Raw genomic sequence first — 23,136 nt, forward strand, 5'->3', positions numbered from 1 at the left:
ATTTGACATACGAACAAAGATTGGAGAAATTACATCTGATAACACTAGAGCAGAGAAGGGAGAGAGGCAATTTGTTGACCATTTTTAGAATTATGAAAGGAATAGTTCTTGTTAGGGATGACCTATTAAAATGGGACAAGAGAAACAAGAGGACACACAAAAAAACTAAAGAAAGAGTTATAGAAGAGACCTGAAAAAGAACAGTTTCCCACACAGGGTAATTGACATCTGGAACAAATTGAACAGTGAAACAGTTAATGCCAAAAATATACACGAATTCAAAAGCAAACTAGATATAGAGAGATACAAAAACGGGTCAACACGAGCATAGCTCCAGTCCCGTTAAATACAACTAGGTAAATACTAGGTAAACTTGCAGCATGACAATAATTTAGACATAAAACAAAAAATTGCAACTTACCAAGTGAAATGGTGGTTTGGGAATATTTCCTTCTCTCAGCTTTGCAATGTGTTCTCGGACATCGGTAAAAGACTTGATGATGTCCTTTTGGGTTTGTAGGGATGGGGCATAGCCAGGAGGTGCAGCAACTTTGGAAAGAGGCTGTTGGAAAGGCAAAATAATAAGTTCTCCTATATAAAAATATCTATCTATCTATAACAAGGGTTTCTTTTCCCTTATTAGGGAAATAGCCAAGTCAGACATGCACCCATTCTACTCTCACCCACTAACCTTGTTTCCCTCTTATCTTGTCTCCTTTTGGATGAAGGGTCATCCCTATTTCCTGTACATTGCCCTCACCCTACTACTTTCAGCCAATGACTTACAGTCTCATCCCAATACAACACAGACATCAGTCCAAATTCTCTTCTCTGAGAGATCTGTAGAACCAATGCCAGCAATGGGATATGGGTTTCCTACTCAGCGAAACCCAAGGCAACAATTATTACTGTTACCACCTAATGTAAGTGTAACTGTTGATAAAAAGATGCACCCACCTTAACTTGAGGTCCAACCTTCTTTAGCTTTTTCCGATCAACTTCCACTGTAACCACACTATCACATTTTTTGGCTTCATACCTGAAAAGTTCATTAAGTTTTGTAGTACATCATTTATTCAAAAAGTGATCATTCAATGAATGAACAGAGATAAAATACAAAACAGATGAATACAAAATAGAAAAAACATACAAAATCTGTTCAGTCTAGCTCACAATATACATACATATACCTGACCTCCAACATTCAAATTTTTTATGTATAAAATTCATTGTGTTGCATAGGTCGTGTTTTTTTATGATTTTGGCTCCTTATGACATTGAAACTTATTCAGGTGCCTGCTGGTGGTTATTTCTATGCACATGGAATGAGTCTTGAAATTGATTCCTTGTCCCCAACTCTTGAGAATGTTGGAAATCAGGTGTATAATTATTTCCTAATACTTTTAGTAACTCTTTGACATGTACTGCATGGTATATGCTATTAACCCTCGACATTTGAGTAGAAGGGACAGCACAGTGTTATCAGGGTAACCCTTAGAGTTTCCTAATATCTGTTCAAACACTTGCTGATATACTCTGGTACCTCGATACCCTTTTTTTTTTTTTTTTTTTTTTTTTTTTATGTCTCCTGTCTCAAGTTCACAAATATGGGATTCAAGAAACAATTAATTAAAATAGGATGGCTTAAACCTCCTGATATAAATATAGAAGAGAGGACACTTAAGACACGAGAGTAATAATTGCCCACTTGTACTAAGGTCCTTCATGAAAGCAATACCAACTGAGTGAGCCTGGAAATGTACATGTCTCAAATGTAGACACTACAGATAAAACACTGAACACATCTTACACAACAAAAACACTCACCCTATTCAGAAAGCAAAACATGATCTCTTTCTTGAGTGAAATCTGGGCCAACTCAGTCACTGTGGCTGGATTCCTGGGACCCATAGGTCTCCTGCAAGCCAAGGCAACAGATTGATTGGTAGACTAACAGAGATATGCAGGTGGAAAGATAATAAGGAGTGAACTGAATATAAACATGAAATGTCATGATTAAAGGAAAAGCTACTGGTCTGATATAAAACAAGATGGACTAGCGGCAGGTATCTGTAAGTAGTGGTCTTGAAAGATGGAGAGGAAAAGAAAGAGAAGAGAAAGCAAGAGAAACACAAAATGAGAGACAAGAGAGTAAGATGTGAGTGTGAAATGAAACTGAGAGAGAAATGAAATGGAGACATGAGAGAGAGAGAGAGAGAGAGAGAGAGAGAGAGAGAGAGAGAGAGAGAGAGAGAGAGAGAGAGAGAGAGAGAGAGAGAGAGAGAGAGAGAGAGATGGAGAAAGATATGAGAGATGAGAGAGAGATATATGAAAGAGAGAGAGAGAGAGAGAGAGAGAGAGAGAGAGAGAGAGAGAGAGAGAGAGAGAGAGAGAGAGAGAGAGAGAGAGAGAGAGAGAGAGAGAGAGAGAGAGAGAGAGGAAGAGAGAGACAGAGAGGAAGAGGGGGAGAGAGAGGAAGAGGGGGAGAGAGAGGAAGAGGGGGAGAGAGAGGAAGAGGGGGAGAGAGAGGAAGAGGGGGAGAGAGAGGAAGAGGGGGAGAGAGAGAGAGAGAGAGAGAGAGAGAGAGAGAGAGAGAGAGAGAGAGAGAGAGAGAGAGAGAGAGAGAGAGAGAGAGAGAGAGAGAGAGAGAGAGAGAGAGAGAGGGAGGGAGGGAGGGAGGGAGAGAGGAAGAGAGAGAGAGAGAGAGAGATAGAGGGAGAGGAAGAGAGAGAGAGATAGAGGGAGAGAGAAAGAGAGAAAAAGAGATAGAGGAAGAGAGAAAGAGAAACAGAGAAAGAGAGAGGGAGAAAGAGAGAGGGAGAGAAAGAGAGAGATGGAGAGAGAGAGAAAGAAAGAGGGAGAGAGAGAGAAAGAGGGAGAGAGAGAGAGATAGAGAGAGGGAGAGATAGAGAGAGAGAAAGAGAGGGAGAGAGGGAGAGAGAAAGAGAGAGAGAGAGAGGGAGATAGAGAGAGAGAAAGAGAGAGAGAGAGAGAGAGAGAGAGAGAGAGAGAGAGAGAGAGAGAGAGAGAGAGAGAGAGAGCCATAAGCCTTCCCAACTACACTTAACAAGCTGATCCCTCTGAAACTACTACATTCACTCTTGTCCCTTTTTCCCTTATAAAGTGGATCTACACAGGTACTCTTCCAGTCCTCTGGCACTCTACCCTCTCTTAAACAAATGTTAAATAACCTCACCAGCCAATCCACCTTTACTGTACCTCCTTTTTTCAGACATTCTTCATGACATCCATCCAACTCAGGTGCCTTACCTGCTCTCATCATCTTAACAACTGCCTTCACTTCATCTTTCCTTATTTCTCCTTTTTCCTCACTCATCACTCATTTTCTTAGCACTTCTCACTGCAACTACCTTTCCCTCCCTATCCTCCTTCACATTTAGCAACACCCTAAAATACTCTGCCCACCTTCCTCTCACTGCCAGCTCTTTATTATCATCTCTCCATCTGCACCTTTTACCTTTTCTTCTCTACTTGATTCGCCTCCTCTTCCTCTCTTAATTTCTTTCCAAAACATCTTTTTATTACTTTCAAAATTTTCTATCATACTCTTACCCCATTTCCAGTAACAATATATATGTGTGTATGTATATATATATATATATATATATATATATGTATGTATATATATGTCAACAGAGAACTGGCCTGGAAACTGACATGAAGGACCGTCAACAGGTAGCTTCATGCTAAGGTCTTACAAGAGAGAACCATCTCCCTGATGCCCATCTTTTCTCAGCCTTGCATGACTCATCTTCTAGAATTACTGGTGCAATCCCCAAGGAGCTGACACTGACTCTGGACTGGGCCCAAGATATCTTTATCACCTTTGTACTTCCTCCAGTTTTTCCCATAACATGAGCTGACAAATGGCAATTGCTTCCCCCCTACTACTTAGCTGGTAACACATAAACAGCCCCACACAAATAAACCATAGACACAGGGGTGGAAAGGGAGTTGGGAGATAGGGTTGATGAAAGAGTATTAGGATGGTTTGGACATATGGAAAGAATGAGTGAAGAAAGATTAGTAAAAGAGGTGTGGAAGGCAGAGGTGGAAGAAGTGAACATGAGGGGGCATCCTAGGATAAGATGGATGGATGAGGTAAAAGGGGCATTACTAAAGGGAGGAATGTCTGTTGAGCAAGGATGGGAGAGGACAGAAGATAGGGGTGAATGGAGAAGGGTTGTGTATGGATGATGCTGTGATGCATGAGAGGGAGTGAGTGGGGAGTATGTATGAGAAATAAATAGGCACAGCTTGAAGGGATTTCTCCCTGTCTTCTCATTTTCTGCATGAAGGAGAGGGGGGTTGCCAAATTAATGAAGCAGCCTTGCTGTGGATGTGCTGTGTCTTGCAACACTGCTTCTGACCCAGGGCAGTGGACAAGATACAGGGATGAACCATCATCCAGGAGGTGCCAAGATAAGAGGGAGGGAAGAGGGTGGAGGGGAGTGGAGCATGGAGGGGATGGAATGGGTGGGAGTGGTTTTTATGCCTTTTTCTTTTGGCTACCTCCCATGTAAGGGGGAAAAAAGCCTTTGGTATATGCATGTATGTATGTACCAATCCAATGTTTCTTCGCAGGGAGATCTGTGGGTTTCCAATCAGTTAATTTAAGGCAACAGTTATCAATATCACTGATAGACACTGAAATTACCTACATGACTTGGTGTAGATATTCCTCAGCAGATGATGGTGGAACAGAAAGATCAACCTTCTGGGGCATCTTACCAACTGGGAGAGCTGGACACAGCAACCTGTCATCTGACCCAGAATCATCCGAATCACTACCCATGATGCAGCTTATCACCTGCCTAAATACAGAAAAATGAAATTTAAAAATTATGTTATATAGGATAACAGAAAAGACATAATTAGTACAATAGTAAGAAGGCATACTAAGTTACACTAAAATTCAGTCCTAATACACTATATACATACATGTATATAGCAATCACATTTAACTCTACTTGTTTAAAAGAATCTCCTGCCCATTTATATACATAATATTAGCAGTGATGGGGCAGTCAACCGCAACAAAAGATGCAGGCAAAGGCCTAGCCATGAAGAAAAGAATTCATAAAAAAGAGAATCCATGAACTTGAAACAGAGTTCAATGAGCTCTGAATACAATACCATCAGACTGAGCACAAATGGGCAAATATAAATATCAACCCAACTCTAAAAGAGACTGTTGACAGAGCATTCCTAGATGATGGAATATCAGAACTCTCATCAGATCAAACAAAAAAAAATTAGCCAACTTAAACAGAGGCCAAATCAAACACTTACGCCCAATAAAAAAAGGTACATCAACTTAACCAATAAGACTGTACACTCCTTGATAACCACGTGGCATGGAATACACATTATGTCCCCCACGACCTGACGCTACTTTGACAGTGCGACCCTGCTTGACCTGACCTAACCTAATCCAGTGCGATTATGTAATTACACACCATAGATTATGTAATTACACCCATGTGGTATATATATCGACTCCTGCCACATGTAAAACCAGTTTACTCTTACCTTACAATAAAGGAAACAAACTCACCAAAACCTCTTTCTCTTCTCACAGTAGCATTGCTACACTGGTGACCATTTGGAGTGACAATGGACCCATCTACCACTGCTACCCCCAATGCCATGCTGCCCACTACCAACACTGTCAATGCCATCTCCCTGAACCTGCCACCCTTCTCCACGGTCAACACTCCCTCCTGGTTTTGCTGGACAGAGACCCAGTTCCGCCTGTGGAATATCAGCACATCCAAAACAAAGGCAGACTATGTTCTCGAGGTGATCCCCAAGGATGTGTTCCCACTTATCTCCAAATGGCTCAATCAACACCACGGCATTATCCGATATGATGTTCTGAAACAGTACCTGCTTCAGGAATTCATGCCATTAGCGGCCTCCAGAGCTGCAAAAATCCTCCAACTCTCCCAACAGCCACTGGGGGACATTAAACCAAGTACAGCATACCTTGAGATGATGTCTATCACCCGCCTCCCACCCACAGCCAACGGAACCAACAGGAACGTTGATATACTTTGTCAATTGTGGCTCATGCACCTCCCAGCGCCTGTCCAATCCGCCCTTGGCAATGCCAAGGACATGACCACCGATGAAGTTTCACAGGAGGCGGACCATCTCATCGATGCCTAAGCCACCACAGCAAGGAGTCAGGATGTCTGTGCTGCTGACAATGTCATAGACGAAATCACCACCACAGCAGCATTGCCAACAGGCGCCAACAACTCCAGCAAAAGCAATGACACCAGGCCACTGCCCCTCTACACCTGTGCTACTACGACACAAGTTTCGGTGCCTTTGCCAAGAAATGCCAACCAGGATGTACCTGAACAAAAAATGCCTAAAAGGGCCACCGTCCATCACGATGGCCTCTACAGGCGCAAGGGGCCTCTACATCAATGAAAAGGCCTCTAAATGTCATTTCCTTGTCAACACTGGTGCCTGCAGGTCTATATTTCCTGCATCCACTGCCAAATGCCGGGTCCCCAAGGACATTGGTATTAGGCTTGTCACCGATAACACCACTACCATAGCCACTACGGGTGAAAATGTCTGCACCTCACCTTCGGGAGTCGCCACTACTCCTGAAACTTCATTCTGGCAGACATCAAAACACCCCTCCTCAGTGCTGACTTCCTCACTCATTACAGGTTACTGGTTGATGTAGCCAATAGCCACATAGTCTGCACAACCACATCTGCCTCGACACCCCTGCAAATTGCACCACAGCCAACTATGGTTGCTGCCATCGATGCTAAAATGCCCTATACCCACCTGCTCAAGGAATTCCCTGACAATTTCAAGCCTGAGCTGTGACAGACACCAGCTAAACATGGCATGTACCACTACATCAAGACATCTGGGCCCCTAGTATTTGCCAAATACCGCCACCTACTGCCCAAGAAACTCGCCATCACCAAGAAAACCTTCCAAGAGATGGAGAGACTAGGCCTCTGCCAAAAGGCCTCCAGCCCTTGGTCCTCCCCTCTCCACCTCGTCAAGAAGAACGATGGTTCCTGGGACCCCTGTGGAGACTACTGGCAGCTGAACATGATGACAGAACCTGACCACCAACCACTCCCAAACATCGCCAATGTCACCACATACCTCAACGGCACCAAGATCTTTTCAACACTGGACCTCCTGAAAGGCTAATACCAAGTTCCGGTACATACAGACAACATCCCAAAGACTGCCATCACCACCCCCTTTGGGATGCAAACTTTTAAGTGCTCCTGCTTCGGCTCGCGAAACTCAGGTGCGACCTTCCAGCATCTAATGGACGGCATCCTCAAGCAGCCTTGACTTCTACATCTGCTATGTTGACAATATTCTGGTCTTCTCCAACTCACCTGACCAGCATCTTCAACATCTACGGACCATCCTCGACCGTCTCCAGGACAACGGCTTTGTCATCCGCTTTGACAAATGCAGCTTCAGGAATAATTCTGTCCCATTTTTGGGACACTTCATCTCTCCTGTCAGCATTTGTCCACTGCAGGTTAAAGTCGCCGCAGCCTACAAATTTCCCAAACCCACTACCATCAAAGCCCTGCAGGAATTTATTGGGATGGTCAACTTCTACCACTGTTTCCTCCCTTACATCACTCAAATGCTCCACCCACTCGCCCTTCACGGAAAACCGAAGGACCTCCTGTGGAACCCTGCCATGCAAGCTGCCTTCGTCAATGCCAAAAAAAGCCCTTACCCATGCCACCACCCTCTCCTTCCCTGCACCAGGTGCCCAGCTACAAATGTTAACAGACTCCAGCAATGTCACCATAGGGGGTATGCTCAAACAAATCCTCCATGGCAGACCTACACCTCTCTGTTTCTTCAGCAGGAAACTCTCCAAGGCTGAGCTCAACTACAGCAGCTTTGACAAAGAGCTCCTCTCCATCCACCACGCCATCTGCCACTTTCACCATTTCCTCAAAGGCTCCTCATTTATCATTAACACCGACCATCAACCTTTGGTGCACTCCTTCATGAAACAACAGGATGTTTGGTTTGCCAGACAGTTCCACCACCTCTCTGCCATCGCCGAGTTCAATTGCACCATCAGGCACATCCCCGGTACGAAGAATCCTGTTGCAAAAGCCCTCTCCCGAATAGCCATCGACACAGTTCAACTCGGCCTCAACTATGAAGCCATCGCCAGAGAGCAATGAGAGGATCCTGAAACACTTGCCTACAGGACATTCATCATATCCTTTAAGTGGCAAGATGTTCCTTTCCACGACAACCATACCATCCTCTGCAACATCAGTACCGACCACCCACAACCCCTCATCCCAGCCACCTTCTGATGCCGTGTGTTCAATTTAATACACAGCCTGTATCACCCTTCAGGGCATGTCACTGCAAAGCTCCTGAAGCAGATATTCATCTGGTACAATATCTCCAAGAATGAAGAGTGGGCAAGATCCTGCAATGCCTGCCAGCAAAGCAAAATTCACTGTCATACTAAATCAGGCATCAGATCATTTCATCAGCCCCGACAACGCTTCACACATATTCATGTCAACGTCGTCGGCCCACTCCCCCATCATTATCTCTTCACTGCCAATGATAGATTGACCCACTGATTGGAGGCCATCCCCATGAAGGATAGTGGATAGTACTGCCTTGTCCTGCACTACAATCTTTCTTAGTGGATGGATAACCAGATTTGGCCTCCTGGAGCACATCACCTTCGACCAAGGAACTTGCTTCACGTCACAGCTGTGGCACTCCCTTGCTGAACTCCTGGCTACTACAGCCCACCACACTACCTCCTACAACCCTGCAGCCAACAGCATGGTCAAGCGAACCCACCGCTCACTCAAAGCATCTCTTATGGCACACTGCGATAATGGCTCCTGGCAACCCCAACTACCATGGATACTCTTTGGCCTTCGGACAGCCATCAAGGACGACCTCAACATGTCTCCAGCAGAGATGGTCCTCAGCCAAATCCTCATCATGCCCACAGAATTTTTCCCTCCACAGGATTCTCCCAAGAGCCTGCAGCAGCTGCAGCACACTGTCAGCAAATTTGCCCCATGCGTGCTGACACATCACCGGGAGGTCAAAGAATACCTCCCAGAAAAACTGCACACCTCAAATTCACATCTTCCTGAAGATAGACACTCACACACCACCACTCACCCGTTCCTACACTGCCCCCCATCTTGTTCTCAAACATAAGGACACGACCTTCCGCATCTCCATCTTCGGCAGGCCAGAATGGGTCTCCATTGACTGCCTACAACCAACACAACTAAACACTCTGCCCACCAAATTCTCACATGCAGGATGCCCTCTGAAACCAAGGCAATTCTGAGAAGGGAATATTGTACACACCACAATAAACATGTGGCATGGTATGTGCGTCATGTCGCCCACAACCTGGCACTACTTTGACAGTATGACCCTGCTTGACTCGACCTAACCTAATCCTGTGCAATTATGTAATTACACACCATGGGTGAATACCCACACAGTATATTTATCGGCTCATGCCACTTGTAAAACCAGTTCGCTCTTACCTTACAATATAGGAAATTTCAACAACAAAATAACAGAACAAAGACACATCATGGCAGCAAAATAATTAAAGGTAGATCTTAATATCACCACAAGAAAAGCAGCCAAAGCTGCCTCCTATGTTCTCATGAATACCTAAGAGTATATGGATAAAAGAGATACCCATAAGCACAAAACAAAGTTTAAGATAACAAAGGACCCCACAGAGGCCCTAAAGAAGAAACTAAATAAACTAATATTGATAAACAATGCTGCAGCCAACACTATCAAATTTACTAAGTTGACCGGACACTATAGTATGGGATACTGTTACGACAACATAAAAACTCACAAACCAGGTAACAAGCTCAGACCCATCATATCTCAAATCCCATCCCCAACCTACAACATAGCTAAACAACTGTGCACCATACTGACCCCACATGTCCCTGCTACCTACAGCTTAAACTCTGCAGCTGACTTTTTGGATATCCTGAAGGCAAATCATGCCAATGGTATCATAGCTTTGTTGGACATACAAAAGCTATTCACAAACATTCCAATTGAGCACACTATTAACTACATAACTGACCATGTTTACTATAACAACAGTACTCCCAACATAGCCATCTCAGAGTCCATACTCCATGGCATGCTAATGTGTTCCACAAAATGTACCCTTCACCTGCCCACACAAGTGAAAAATACCAATAACTTGATGGTGTCACTAAGGGTTCTCCACTTGGAGCCCTATTTGCAAACTTTTATATGGGCTACATTGAGGAAAAAGTGTTTGATAAAACTGAAAACCTAAAATCTACTTACGATACATTGATGACATCTTCATAGAAACTACGTGTAGTGAAGATATTGAAGTACTGAAAAATTGCCTCCAAGACACTTTTGGGTTAACATTTACAGTGGAAAACAGCATAGAATCTAAGCCACCCTCTAGCACGCTTACTTTCATTTCATACATATTTTACTTTTCCATTTACACCATTCTTTCACAAATGTTATTTGTTATTCACCCTTTTAATTGATGGCCCCCATGCCTCCGATGAGCCAATTTATTCAAGTTCTGAATGCTATTTTCACTTAATATGATATTTTGCACTGTCAGGCTTCTACTTTTCACTTCACTATATTTTCTGTACAGGGGGAATGAAATGTTTAAAGGTTTAAAAATGAGCCTTCACCATCTACCCCACTTTCTACCCACATCTCTCTACAATCCTCTTACATAGAAGGATCAATACCATTTTTAGATATACTTGTTAAACAAAAACAAGATCATTTCACAGCTAGTGTACACATAAAACCCACAAACCCCAGACACTAAACAGTAAAAGTGAGTGCCCACAAAGATACAAAGATTCAACCATTAGCACATACATATGAAGAGCACTCACTCATTGCAGTACATGGGAACAAATTCACACAGAAATAAAAAGGTCCACACAAATCCTATTAAACAATGGGTTCACCAAACAAAATATAGATGAAGTAACCAAGAAAATAATCAACCATTGGCACCATTCAAAAAAAAAAAAATTAATTAAATTAAAATATACTATAGGGTATACTTCTCATCAGCATACAAAGAAGAGGAGATAATACTGAAACAAATTGTAAAGAGAAACATAAAACCAGAAAACCCAGAAAAAACATTAAACATCATAGTATATTACATACATATACCAAGGCTTTTTCCCCCTTACAAGGGAGGTAGCCAAAAAGGAAAAGGCATAAAATCATTCCCACCCATTCCATCCCTGAATACACTCCACACCCCTCCACCCTCCCTCATATCTTAGCACCTCCTGGATGACAGGTCACCCCTGCACCTTGTCCACTGCCCTGGGTCAGAAGCAGTGTCGCAAGACACAGCCCATCCACAGCAAGGCCGCTTCATTAAATCGGCGACCACCCTCTCCGTCCCCTCATGCATAAAGGAGAAGACGGGGAGAAATCCCTTCAGGCTGCGTCAAAATTTGCTCACACATACTACCTCACCCCCCATTCCCCTGCCCATTCCACCTCATGCATCACAATATCATCCATATACAACCATTCTCCATTCACCCCTGTCTTCTGTCCTCTCCCGTCCTTCCTCAACAGACATTCCCCTCTTCCCCAAAGCCCCCTTCACCCCATCCATCCACTTCATCCTAGGACGTCCCTTCATGTTCATTCCCTCCACATCTGCGTTCCATACCTCTTTTACTAGTCTTTCTTCACTCATTCTTTCCATGTGTCCAAACCATCCTAATACTCTTTCATCAACCCTATCTCCCAACCCCCTTTCCACCCCTGTTCTCCTCCTCACCTCCTCATTTCTCACTCTATCTAGCCTAGTAACCCCCATCATACCTCTCAGACACCTCATCTCAAACACATTCAAACTCCTTCTCTCTTCCTCTCTTATGTTCCATGTTTCTGCTCCATACAGTGCTGTTGGCACAATCACTCCTTCATATACAGTGGCCGCAAAAAGTTTGGGCGCAAAATTATAGGCGCCCCAACTTTCCCCTAAACTCAAAACATGCGAAAAATACAACTTTCCACCCAAACTTTTCGCTATTTTTCAATGCTAGCGTTTGTACCCGTATTTAGCCGAGACAATACACACTATTTGGCAACTCTGTTTAGGTGCACTCGATGTCACATGGAGTCACTTTCTAAACATCTCTCATGGAGAGTAGTCTTTTTTTTGCGGTGGTCTCTGTTTTTGTGCCTTGATATCTCCGTAATAGGAAGTGGTAAAGAGCTGGAAAGAGACACAGTTGTTACAATCATAACCCTCTAACTGCCTCCTAATAACCGTAGGAGGCAGTTAGAACCGTAGAAGTACGATTTGATATCTTCCTTGGCCGACCAGAGCGATGCTTTTGAGTAGGAATGATGTCACTTCCTTCTTCTCGAAATTTCTTGGTCCACTTTTGCACTTGACGCACTCCAATTCCCACACGAGTAGCAATATCTTCACACTTATAACCCTCCTTATAAAGGGTTATGATTGTAACAACTGTGTCTCTTTCCAGCTCTTTACCACTTCCCATTACAGAGATATCACGGCACAAAAACAGAGACCACCGCAAAAAAAAGACTACTCTCCGTGAGAGATGTTTAGAAAGTGACTCCATGTGACATCGAGTGCGCCTAAACAGAGTTGCCAAATAGTGTGTATTGTCTCGGCTAAATACGGGTACAAACGCTAGCATTGAAAAATAGCGAAAAGTTTGGGTGGAAAGTTGTATTTTTCGCATGTTTTGAGTTTAGGGGAAAGTTGGGGCGCCTATAATTTTGCGCCCAAACTTTTCGCGGCCACTGTAGTCTCCTCTTAGCATCCATTCCCAAATGTCTATTCCTCATTACACTTTTTAATCCACCAAGGCATTTACTCGCCTCTCCCAATCCACACTCCACCTCCACCTTCACTCCACCTTTTCTTGCCACACTTGCACCCAAGTATCCAAAACTATCCACTTCCTCCAGTCGCTCTCCCCCAATGCTGACTAATGCCACTTTCACCCCTTGTACATCCCATCACCCCACTTTTACCCACATATATCTTCAGCTTTCTTCTATCACACACTCGCCCAAACTCTGTCACCAACTTCCTCAATCCCTCCTCCGATCCTGCTACAAGCGCAATGTCGTCCACAAACAACAGCTGGCTCACCTCCCACTTTTCTCCATTTTCTTTAACCATCTCCAATCCCTGACCCACCACCCCTGCATCTACCCCTCGCACCACCCCATCCATGCATAAGTTGAACAGCCAGGGTGACATAACGCATCCTTGACAAAGTCCCACCATTACCTCGAACCACTCACTCTCTCCATTTCTAATCCCGACACAAGCTCTACTACTCTCATAAACACTCTTGACAGCTCCTAGAAGCTTTCCTCCTATCCCGTAAATCCGCAAAACCTCCCACAGTGCCTTTCTGTCTACCCTGTCGTAAGCCCTTTCCAGGTCCATAAAGACCCAAAAAACATCCTTCCCCTTTCCTATAGCTTTCTCACATATCTGTCTTACCACAAAAATCTGATCCACACAACCTCCACCCGTCCCAAATCCACACTGCTCCTCACCAATCACTCTCCGTTCCTCTCCCAATCCTCTCAATCAAGATCCTCCCACAAGCCCTCCCAACTACACTCAACAAGCAAAGCCCTCCCAACTACACTCAACAAGCAAACCCCTCCGAAACCACTACACTCACACCCGTTCCCCCTTCCCCCGCAAAAGCAAAAAACTAGTCACATGCTACTACATAACAGTCCTAATATTAAGAAAGAACCAACCCAACAGTAACATGTCATATATAGATTTACCTGTATACAAGGGAACTGTGAAGACCTACTTTCTACCTATATCATTGTATTCTAATTTTTTTATATTCTTTTTGGTACTGGGTGTCCATAGTGTTGCTGCATACTCGAGTTTTGGTCTTATTAGTGTAGTTGATATTTTTCTATCATTTCCTCGTCCAAATAGGGAAATACCACTTTTATTGACCTCAATAAATTGTAGGTTTCTCTGACTATTTTATTAATATGCTTATCCGGTGTCAAATCTTTGCTGATCATCACCCTAAGGTCTTTTTCTGAGTTTACTTTTTTGACCTCTTCTTCATCAATTTTATAATCTCTCAATATTCTGTTTTTACTTTTTCCAAATTCCATTATACTACATTTCTTGATATTGAATTTCACTTCCCACTTTTGAGACCATTTCCAGATCTTGTCCAAATATTGTTGTAATGAGTTGCAATCCTCCTCAGTGTTTACCTTCTTTAGTATTTTTGCATCATCTGCAAAGAAATTCATATAACACTCTATTCCTTCATCCATGTCATTTATGTATATGGCAAACATGATTGGGGCCAGTACTGATCCCTGCAGGACACCACTTTTAATTTTTTCCCAATTTGAGAATTTATCTCTAATTACTACTCTCATTTTCCTCCCAGTCAGGAAGTCTTTCATCCATTCCAATAATTTTCCTCTGATGCCACCCATTGACTCTATCTTCCTTATTAGTTTATTGTGTTGTACCTTATCAAATGCCTTTTGTAGGTCCAGAAAGGTTGTCTGGCCAACCATCTCTCTCTTGCATTATGTCTATCAATCTTGAGTAGAAGCAGATCAAGTTTGTTGTACATGATCTTCCTTGTCAGAATCCAAATTGATTTGGATTCCGTATAGTTTTTTCTTCCAAATGTTTAACCCATCTATTTTTGATTACCTTTTCACAAATTTTTGCTACTGTGCATGTCGGGGAGACTGGTCTGTAATTTGATGGGTCTTGTTTCCTCCCTTATAAATCAGTACAATGTTTGCATTCTTCCAGTCCTGTGGCACTTTTCCTTCTTTAAGTGAGAATTTAATTATACTGTATATTTTATCTGTTAATTCCTCCATGCATTCTTTCAGAATCCAATTTGCAATTCCATCTGGACCATGTGATTTTCTGACATCAAGGGTTTTGATTTTGTCACTGATTTCCTTCGGTGTTACAATTATTTCTTTCATTGAGGGGGATCTCTCTCTATCTCCTTACAGTTAGGTGAGTTTTCTATTGTGAATGCTGATTTGAAGTGGTTGTTCATAATTTCAACCATTTCCAGTTCTTCTGTATATTCATATTTACCTTGGCACAGCTTCTCTATTTCTTGTTTGTTCTTCAGTTTACCATTTACACAGCTTCTCTATTTCTTGTTTGTTCTTCAGTTTACCATTTACACATCTGTAAAATAGTTTGGGTTCTTCCTTGCATTTTTCTATTATTTTTTTCATATTTTCTCTTTTCATCTCTGCGTATTTTTACATAATCATTTCTTAGTTTCATGTACATTAGCCATTTGCTTATTTTCTTGTCTCTTTTCCATTTCTTCCAAGCTTTGTCTCTTTTATCCTTAGCCTCACTACACCTTTTGTTGTACTAGCTTTTTATGTATGTTCTTTCCATTTTTTTTTTTGTGGTACATATTTATTCACTCCCTCATAAATTTCTTTTAGTATATTTTAGTATATGTTTGCAGTTATGTGCTAGAGCCCTCAACTGTACTCATCTAACTCATTATACCACACAAACACAACCAGCTGAATGTAACAAAAACACCTCAACAGCTTGTCACTCAAATAAAATCAACAACCTACCACTGTACCACACAAAACATATTTATGCCAAGATCACTAAAGTTCAAGACAGATACTTGATACTTCAACAACCCTTAGGCATTAGTCCCACAAAAATCACTCTCATGAGAAGTAATGATTATACTGGTACACTTGTGTTCAGGTCACCAATCAGCTCTAAAACTATAACACAGAATAGGCGTGGCTGAAGAATCAAGTTGCCCTACATGCAACTACCAAACAGATGATACTAAACACCTCATTCTACAATGTTCCCCACTAATAATCCCAGGATATAAAGACAGTATTTCTTCCCTGAGTAATTCATGGACCCACCCAGTGAACATTACTATTTACCTGGGAGCTGTGAGTCTCCTGCAAGACCTGGGGCAATAGACTGATTGACTGATTGATCCAACAAAGTCCCTCAAGTGACTAAAATTATTGCAGTTTGCAAAAACAAAATCTTTGCAAATTGTCATAATGTTCAATGGTAGATCACATCAACCTTCAGTCCAACAGTTGCCTCCATGCTGAATAAAACTGTCAGGCTTTACCATTTCATTCTAAAGATAAACCCCCAGCTGCATAAAACCATTATCAATAACAAAATCTGTAAAGACTATCACCAGGTTACAGGGTTAAATGTGTTGAAGATAATGATTTGTACAATGACTAATAGGCCTGGGACCAATAGTGGGTAACTGTACAAGGTGGTCCTACAAGAAGGATGTCAGAGACAGTCATCTCCCTGCTACCCATTTTCACACCCAATCAACTTCCTCACTTCCATCTGATGGTGATCTTTGGAATAGGCCCAGAACCTCTTTCAATCAACTTCATCTGGATTATCCACACCTTTAAACAGAGAGTTGACAATCAGCAACTACTCCTCTCCTATTACTTTCAGCCAGTAACATGAAAGTCTTACACAAATCAAAGATATAGATTAAGTTGGCACCATACTTAAATTTGGATCCAGGTATGAACATAGAAAATTTGAGAACAGGAAATGGGATGAGGGTTGTTCCTTTCCTGTATACTACAATTAGGTAAATACAATTCTGACATTAGTCCAAGGTTACTTTCCAGAGATCTATAGGAGTGTCCAAGGACCACTTCCAGCTGTGATGAGGTTGTGGGTTTCTAATAAATGAAACTCTAAGTGACAAATGATTGACTACTAGGCTTTTTTCTTCAACTTAAACCTACAGAGGTTTTCCTGAGCTGAATGAAATAATCTGATGATGGCCAAAATAAATACAAGAGTCAAAAATTGATTCCAAAGGGTTAACAAGATAGGTTTACCCCACTGGTGTTTACAGGAGTTTTCCTCAGTTGAATGAAACTGCATATCTATATGTATAATCCATCCTTAATTTTACTGCATTTTGAAGTTAGATATACTTCTTTCATCTCAAAAAATCACTCATTTCATAAACACAATAACCTATCCAGTAAGAAGTTAACATTTCTATATTGCACAATATGGATAACATACATACATATACTATACATGTACTAATAGAATTCAAATTAAAGGAGCAAATGGACCTAAGAAGAAATGAGAAACATAGAATAAGAAGACCAATGTATAGCAAAACGAATTTTGAGAAACTTAAAGAATTTTTTCAAAATGCAAACTGGGAAAAATTCCTTAGTGAAGAAACAAGGATGGAAGAGAAATGGAATATACTAAAAGAAATTTATAATGAGGGTGTGATCAAATATGTTCCACAACAAAAGCAAGAAAAAATATACATAAAAAACTGGTACAACAAAAAAATGTAGTGAAGCCAAGGATAAAAGAGACAAAGCCTGGAAAAAAATGGAAAAAAGGCAAAAAAAGAGCAAATGGCAAACATACATCAAACTAAGAAACGATTATGTAAAAATACACAAGGAGAAAAAGAGAAATTATGAAAAGGAAATTATAGAAAAATGTAAGGATCAGCCAAAGTTATTTTACATATATGTGACTGGTAAACTGAAAAACAAACAAGAAATAGACAAACTATGCCAAGGAAGTCATGAATACAAAAAAGAACAAGAAATGGCAGAAGTTATGAGTAACCACTTCAAATCGGTTTTCACAATTGAGAACTCACCTAACTGTGAAGGAATAGACAAACAGAAATCCCCCCAAATGAAGGAAATAACCATAACAAAAAAGGAAATCAGTGACCAAATAAAAAACCTAGATGTAAGGAAGATACAACTAACTACAGACCGGTCTCCCTAACAAGCACAGTAGCTAAAATATGTGAAAAAGTGATTAAAAGTAGATGGGTTAAACATCTGGAAGAAAAATCTATACTAAACCCAAGCCAATTTGGATTTAGACATGGAAGATCATGTACAACAAATCTAATCTGCTTCTATTTGAGAATAATATAGATGAGAGAGATGGATGGGCAGACTGTGCCTATCTAGATCTACAAAAGGCATTTGACAAAGTACAACACAAAAAATTAATAGGAAAATTAGAATCAATAGGTGGCATTGCAGGTAATTTATTAAAATGGATGGAAGACTTCCTGACTGGGAGAAAAATGAGGGTAGTAATTAGAGACAAATACTCGAAATGGGAAGAAATGATAAGTGGTGTTCCACAAGGGTCAGTACTGGCTCCTATCATGTTTGCCATATAGGTAAATGACATGGACGAAGGAGTTGAATGTTATATGAATTTCTTCGCAGATGATGCAGAAATATTAAAGAAAGTATCAACAAATTAGGACTGTGACTCATTACAATCAGACCTGGACTCAATCTGAAAATTGACTCAAAAGTGGGAGGTCAACTCTAACCACTTCCATACGGTGACGCCTATGTAGGCGGCATGAGGAGCAAGTGGGTACTCAATGTTGCCGACGTCGCCATCTTGATTATATTTATTGTAGTCGTACCTACGTAATTTTCATTCTCTCTAAACTGGCTTCATCAGTTTTCTATAGTTATCAAAATACACGGGTGAAAGAGAACGAACGATTGAGCACTGACTTTATTTTTTATAATGCGATTATTATGACGCAACATCGCACGTCGGGCAGCTAATGCTGCCAGACATGCGATGTGCCCTGTAGTGAAGAGGTTAATATCAAGAAGTGTAGCATAATGGAGTTTGATAAAAGCAAAAACAGAATTTTAAAAAAATTCAAAATTGGTGAAAATTAAATAAAAAAGTGCACTCGGAAAGGGACCTTGGAGTGATAATCAGCAATGACATGACACTGGACAGACATATAAACAAAATAGTAGGTGAAACATACAACCTACTAAGGTCAATGAAAGTGGCATTTGAATACTTGGATGAAGAAATGATAAAAAAAATATTAGTCACATTGATTAGACCAAAACTGGAATATGCAGTGACACTATGGACACCCAGTACTTAAAAGAATATAAGGAAACTAGAAAGAATACAGAGCAACAACAAAGTTGGCACCAGCTCTTTCCAAATTAACATACGAACAAAGATTATTGAAACTAGAACTACCAACACTAGAGCAAAGAAGAGAAAGAGGTGATCTACTGACTATACTGTATATAGAATCATGAAAGGAATGGAAATCATTGACAGAAAAGATTCACTAAAAAATGACAATGGAAAAACAAGGTCATGAAAAGAAACTCAAAAAGGACAACTATAGAAGAGATAGGAAAAAGAATAGCTTTCCACACAGAATGCTGGATATATGGAATAACTTAGATGAAAAAAACAGTGTGTGCAAATACTATTCATGACTTTAAGAATGAACTTGATGCTGAAAGATACAAAGACAGGTCACTACGAGCATAGCTCCCTTCCTGTATAATACAACTAGGTAAATTCTAAGGACTTTTCCCCCTTACAGGGGAGGTAGCCAAAATCAACAGGCATAATCTCCCTCCCACACACTTCATTTACACTCATTCACCACCCCTCTCTCATCTTGGCTCCTCCTGGATGATGGGTCATCCCTGCATCTCACCCATCACCCTGGGTCAGAAGCAATGTATTGTAGCAAGACACAGCATATCAACAGCAAGGCTGCTTCATTTAATCGGTGACCACCCCCTCTCCCCCTCATGTAGAAATATTGAAGACAGGGAGAAATCCCTTCAGGCTGCATAATATTATTCACACATAACCACTCCCTAACCTCCCTATCCCTCACCCCTCCCTTATATGCATCACAGCATCATCCATACACAACCATTCTCCACTCAGCCCTATCTTCTGCCTTTTCCTTTCCTTCCTCAACAGACACCTCCCCTCTTGCTCAATGCTCCTTTTACCCCATGTTACCATAATCTCACATATTACAACACAATGGAAAACTACACAGCAACACACATACGAACATACATACACACACACCACCAACCTCTTCCTTCACGTGACCAAACCGTGAAGTACCCGATTCCTAACAACACCTTTTACCCATATCCAATATACTATGTAACCTAGATTAATAACCATAATATATTTATGAGCAGAAAGAACTAAACATTCTAACCATTGTAAAATAAAATAGTATCCAAGACTTATATCACTGTAATAAATGTAATGATATTAGATACCGTGCACCATTCATTATTGCTGATGCACGAAATTTGGAGATGTACACCACCCGAGAGAGGCGACAGCCGTCAGTCTTTTGAGGTGGTAGGAAAGCAGACAAGGAAGGTCTGCCAGTGTAATCATTTTTGAAATAGACTTCTCGATAAGTCTTTGAGATTTTGATTTTCCCCACCTACGGCTAGAACATTTACACCCATCCATCCATCTTATACTTGGCCGTCCCCTCATGTTTATTCCATCCACCTCTGCCTTCCATACTTTTTACTAATCTTTCTTCACACATTCTTTCCATGTGTCCAAACTATCCCAATACTCTTTCATCAACCTTATCTCCCATCTCCTTTTCCATCCCCGCACTCCTCCTCACCTTCTCATTTCTCACTCTATCCAACCTTGTAACCCCTACCATACTTCTCAGACATTTCATCTCAAACACATTTAAACTCTTCCTCTATTATGCTCCATGTTTCTGCCCCATACAATGTTGTCAGTACAATTACCCCTTCATGCAATGACTTATTAGCATCCATTCCTAAATGTACATTTCTCATTACATTTTCATGATCCATCTATACACCAACAATTAAACAAACAAGAAATCTCAAATGGATCTAAAATATATTTGATGCAAACACATCAATTTTATGGAGGAAGCTGAACATCTTGTACAACTGTCTTGAATATCAAAGCACTGCCTTTCTCTAGGAACCAAATATATAGGCACTGCCTCCACATGGAACAGGGACATCAGCCTTGGTGTGCAAATGTCTGAAAGTTCTTCATAGCTGGCAGCACTAATTATGACCATTTAAATGAACATCTTTGAGTAACCTCACGTGCAACAAATAAATGAGTGATCAAAAGATCACATTCAAGTGCTACCAACTATGAGGAGCTTCATGAAGTTATATACACCAAGACTGGTATCCCATCTGATATAAAGACAGTTATTCAATATTTTGAGAACATGAACATCTAGCATCACCTTAAAAATACACTTCCTCAGCTAATATTATTCATTTCAATATCTATAGTGTGTCACTAAATCAAAGTGATTAACCAAGATAGTTTTAGCCCCTTAGTTGAATAAAACAATTTGCCATCAGCCAGAGACAATTATGTAATAAAATATCAAAGATTTAAGAGATTGGATTTACAGGATTTAAAATACTTGTAGTCTTTTTTTTTGGTCAATAAAAAATAACAGCCCTAAAATTTCAAAATGCATGTTGCTCTTCTCTAGTCTCCAGCCAATGTATATTCAAAATTTCTTCAGGTGGCTTTTTGTGGGCAGGAAGGAAATGTGCAGCTTCCTAGAGCTCAATACAATAATTCCATTGATGAATTACCTTGGCTAAACCAGCTCAGACCCACCTGTTAACGATATGTGGATGACATGTTTGAAGGTGTTTTGCAGTGTCAGTCATAAACTCTGCACACATTGAGAACACTGTGTACCTGCAAAGGATAACAGGGCATGCAAATTGCATGGGAACCCTGACTACTCCAATCACATACACTTACTCTTCCATAGAAACAGTTCATCATTCCAACATTACTTTGTATTCTATCTATACTCACATCTAAAGTTAGTTACAATCACATGTTTCCCTCCCCCTCTCAAAAAAAAATTGACTTTCTGGTCTATTCCACATTGTGTTGCAGTTCTGAAGTCTTTCCATGCTAAAACTGATAAAAACTTCTCTATTTTAGCATTTATTCTGTAGTCTTTCAACGTTTTATGGTCCTGGGTTATTAATCTAAAGTGGAAAAGGAATTTCAGTATTTATTTAGAAGTGCACACCAATGCAACAGAAAATGAGATATTCATTTTGTAATTTATAATACATCAACATAACATACATTTTTCTTGGTGGAAATCAATAAAAAAAAAATTAAAAGCAATACACTACCAAACAAAGCTGCAACAATAGACTCAAGATGCCATATTGTCATTTGTCCAGTCCTGTCAATATCAGCTTGACAATGGTGTTGATATAGTGAATCAGGTGTTCTCAAACTCCAAGTGATATCACCATGCTACATATTCTTAAAACATCGCTATGGAGCTGAGCTTCATGCTATTCTTTAAGCTATGAAACTCCTCTACCCCCCACAGTCTGATCAGATACCAAAATTGGCTGTAAACATCCATGACGACCCTGATGACCTCTAGAATTACAGGTACTGCATCACTAAACACAAGTTAGGTTAGACAAATTTATTATACTTTAATTTCTTCAAGCTCTGCATCTATCAAAACAAAGATGGTGTCTCAAGCAGTTGTCATTCCACCAAGAAAAATGTACGTTATGTTAATGTTCCCCTACAGTGGGGGGAAAGAATACTGCCACCAAGTCTTCCCACTTGAGATGTAAGAGGCGACAAAAATGGGACAGGGATTAGGGCTAGGCATCCTTCTCCCTGTAGCCCCACAGGGGACATTCATAAAAAAGGTAAAGGTATAACAGGGTCTAGGAGTTTACCAACCAGCACCCTAAGGTTTGGGTCTTTTAATGTGTGTGGATGTGGTACACACGAGAGTAAAAGGGAAGAGATAGGCAATATGTTTTTGAGAAGAAAGATGGATGTGTTGGCATTGAGTGAAACTAAGTTGAGAGGGAGGGGCAAGTGTGATTTTGGGAGTGTAGTTGGGTGGTTATCAGGAGTGAAGAGAGGATGAGGGAGAGAAGGAGTGGCTATACTAGTAAGTGAAGAGATAGATAAGCAGTGAAGTGGAAGGAGATTTCTTCAAGGTTAATGTGGATGAAGGTGAAACTGGGAAGGGAAATGTGGGTTTTTGTAAGTGCATTTGGGCCTGGTAGTAAGAAGACCGTAGAGAAAAGGGAGAC

At 41.0% G+C, this 23,136-nt stretch overlaps 1 protein-coding gene across 15 annotated transcripts in view; it reads right to left on the reverse strand.

The window, feature by feature from the left end:
* Gem2 (Gemin 2) overlaps positions 1-23,136 on the reverse strand; it is a 47,842-nt gene that overhangs the window by 17,817 nt on the left and 6,889 nt on the right. For 9 of the 15 annotated variants that reach the window (XM_076212716.1, XM_076212688.1, XM_076212735.1 and 6 more), the window contains 3 exons: positions 4,683-4,835; positions 958-1,039; positions 422-562 (listed from right to left, as the gene is read on the reverse strand). In XM_076212716.1, coding sequence (XP_076068831.1) covers positions 422-562; positions 958-1,039; positions 4,683-4,816 — 357 coding nt within the window. In that variant the 5' untranslated portion in view covers positions 4,817-4,835. Of the gene's footprint in view, positions 1-421; positions 563-957; positions 1,040-4,678; positions 4,836-21,658; positions 21,743-21,865; positions 21,883-23,136 lie in introns of those variants that run through there. The other 6 variants (XM_076212650.1, XM_076212641.1, XM_076212631.1 and 3 more) reach the window with 3 other exon arrangements.

This window comes from Oratosquilla oratoria, chromosome 2, assembly GCF_046742065.1.
Source record: "Oratosquilla oratoria isolate Oo_2021 chromosome 2, ASM4674206v1, whole genome shotgun sequence".
NCBI lineage: Eukaryota > Metazoa > Arthropoda > Malacostraca > Stomatopoda > Squillidae > Oratosquilla > Oratosquilla oratoria.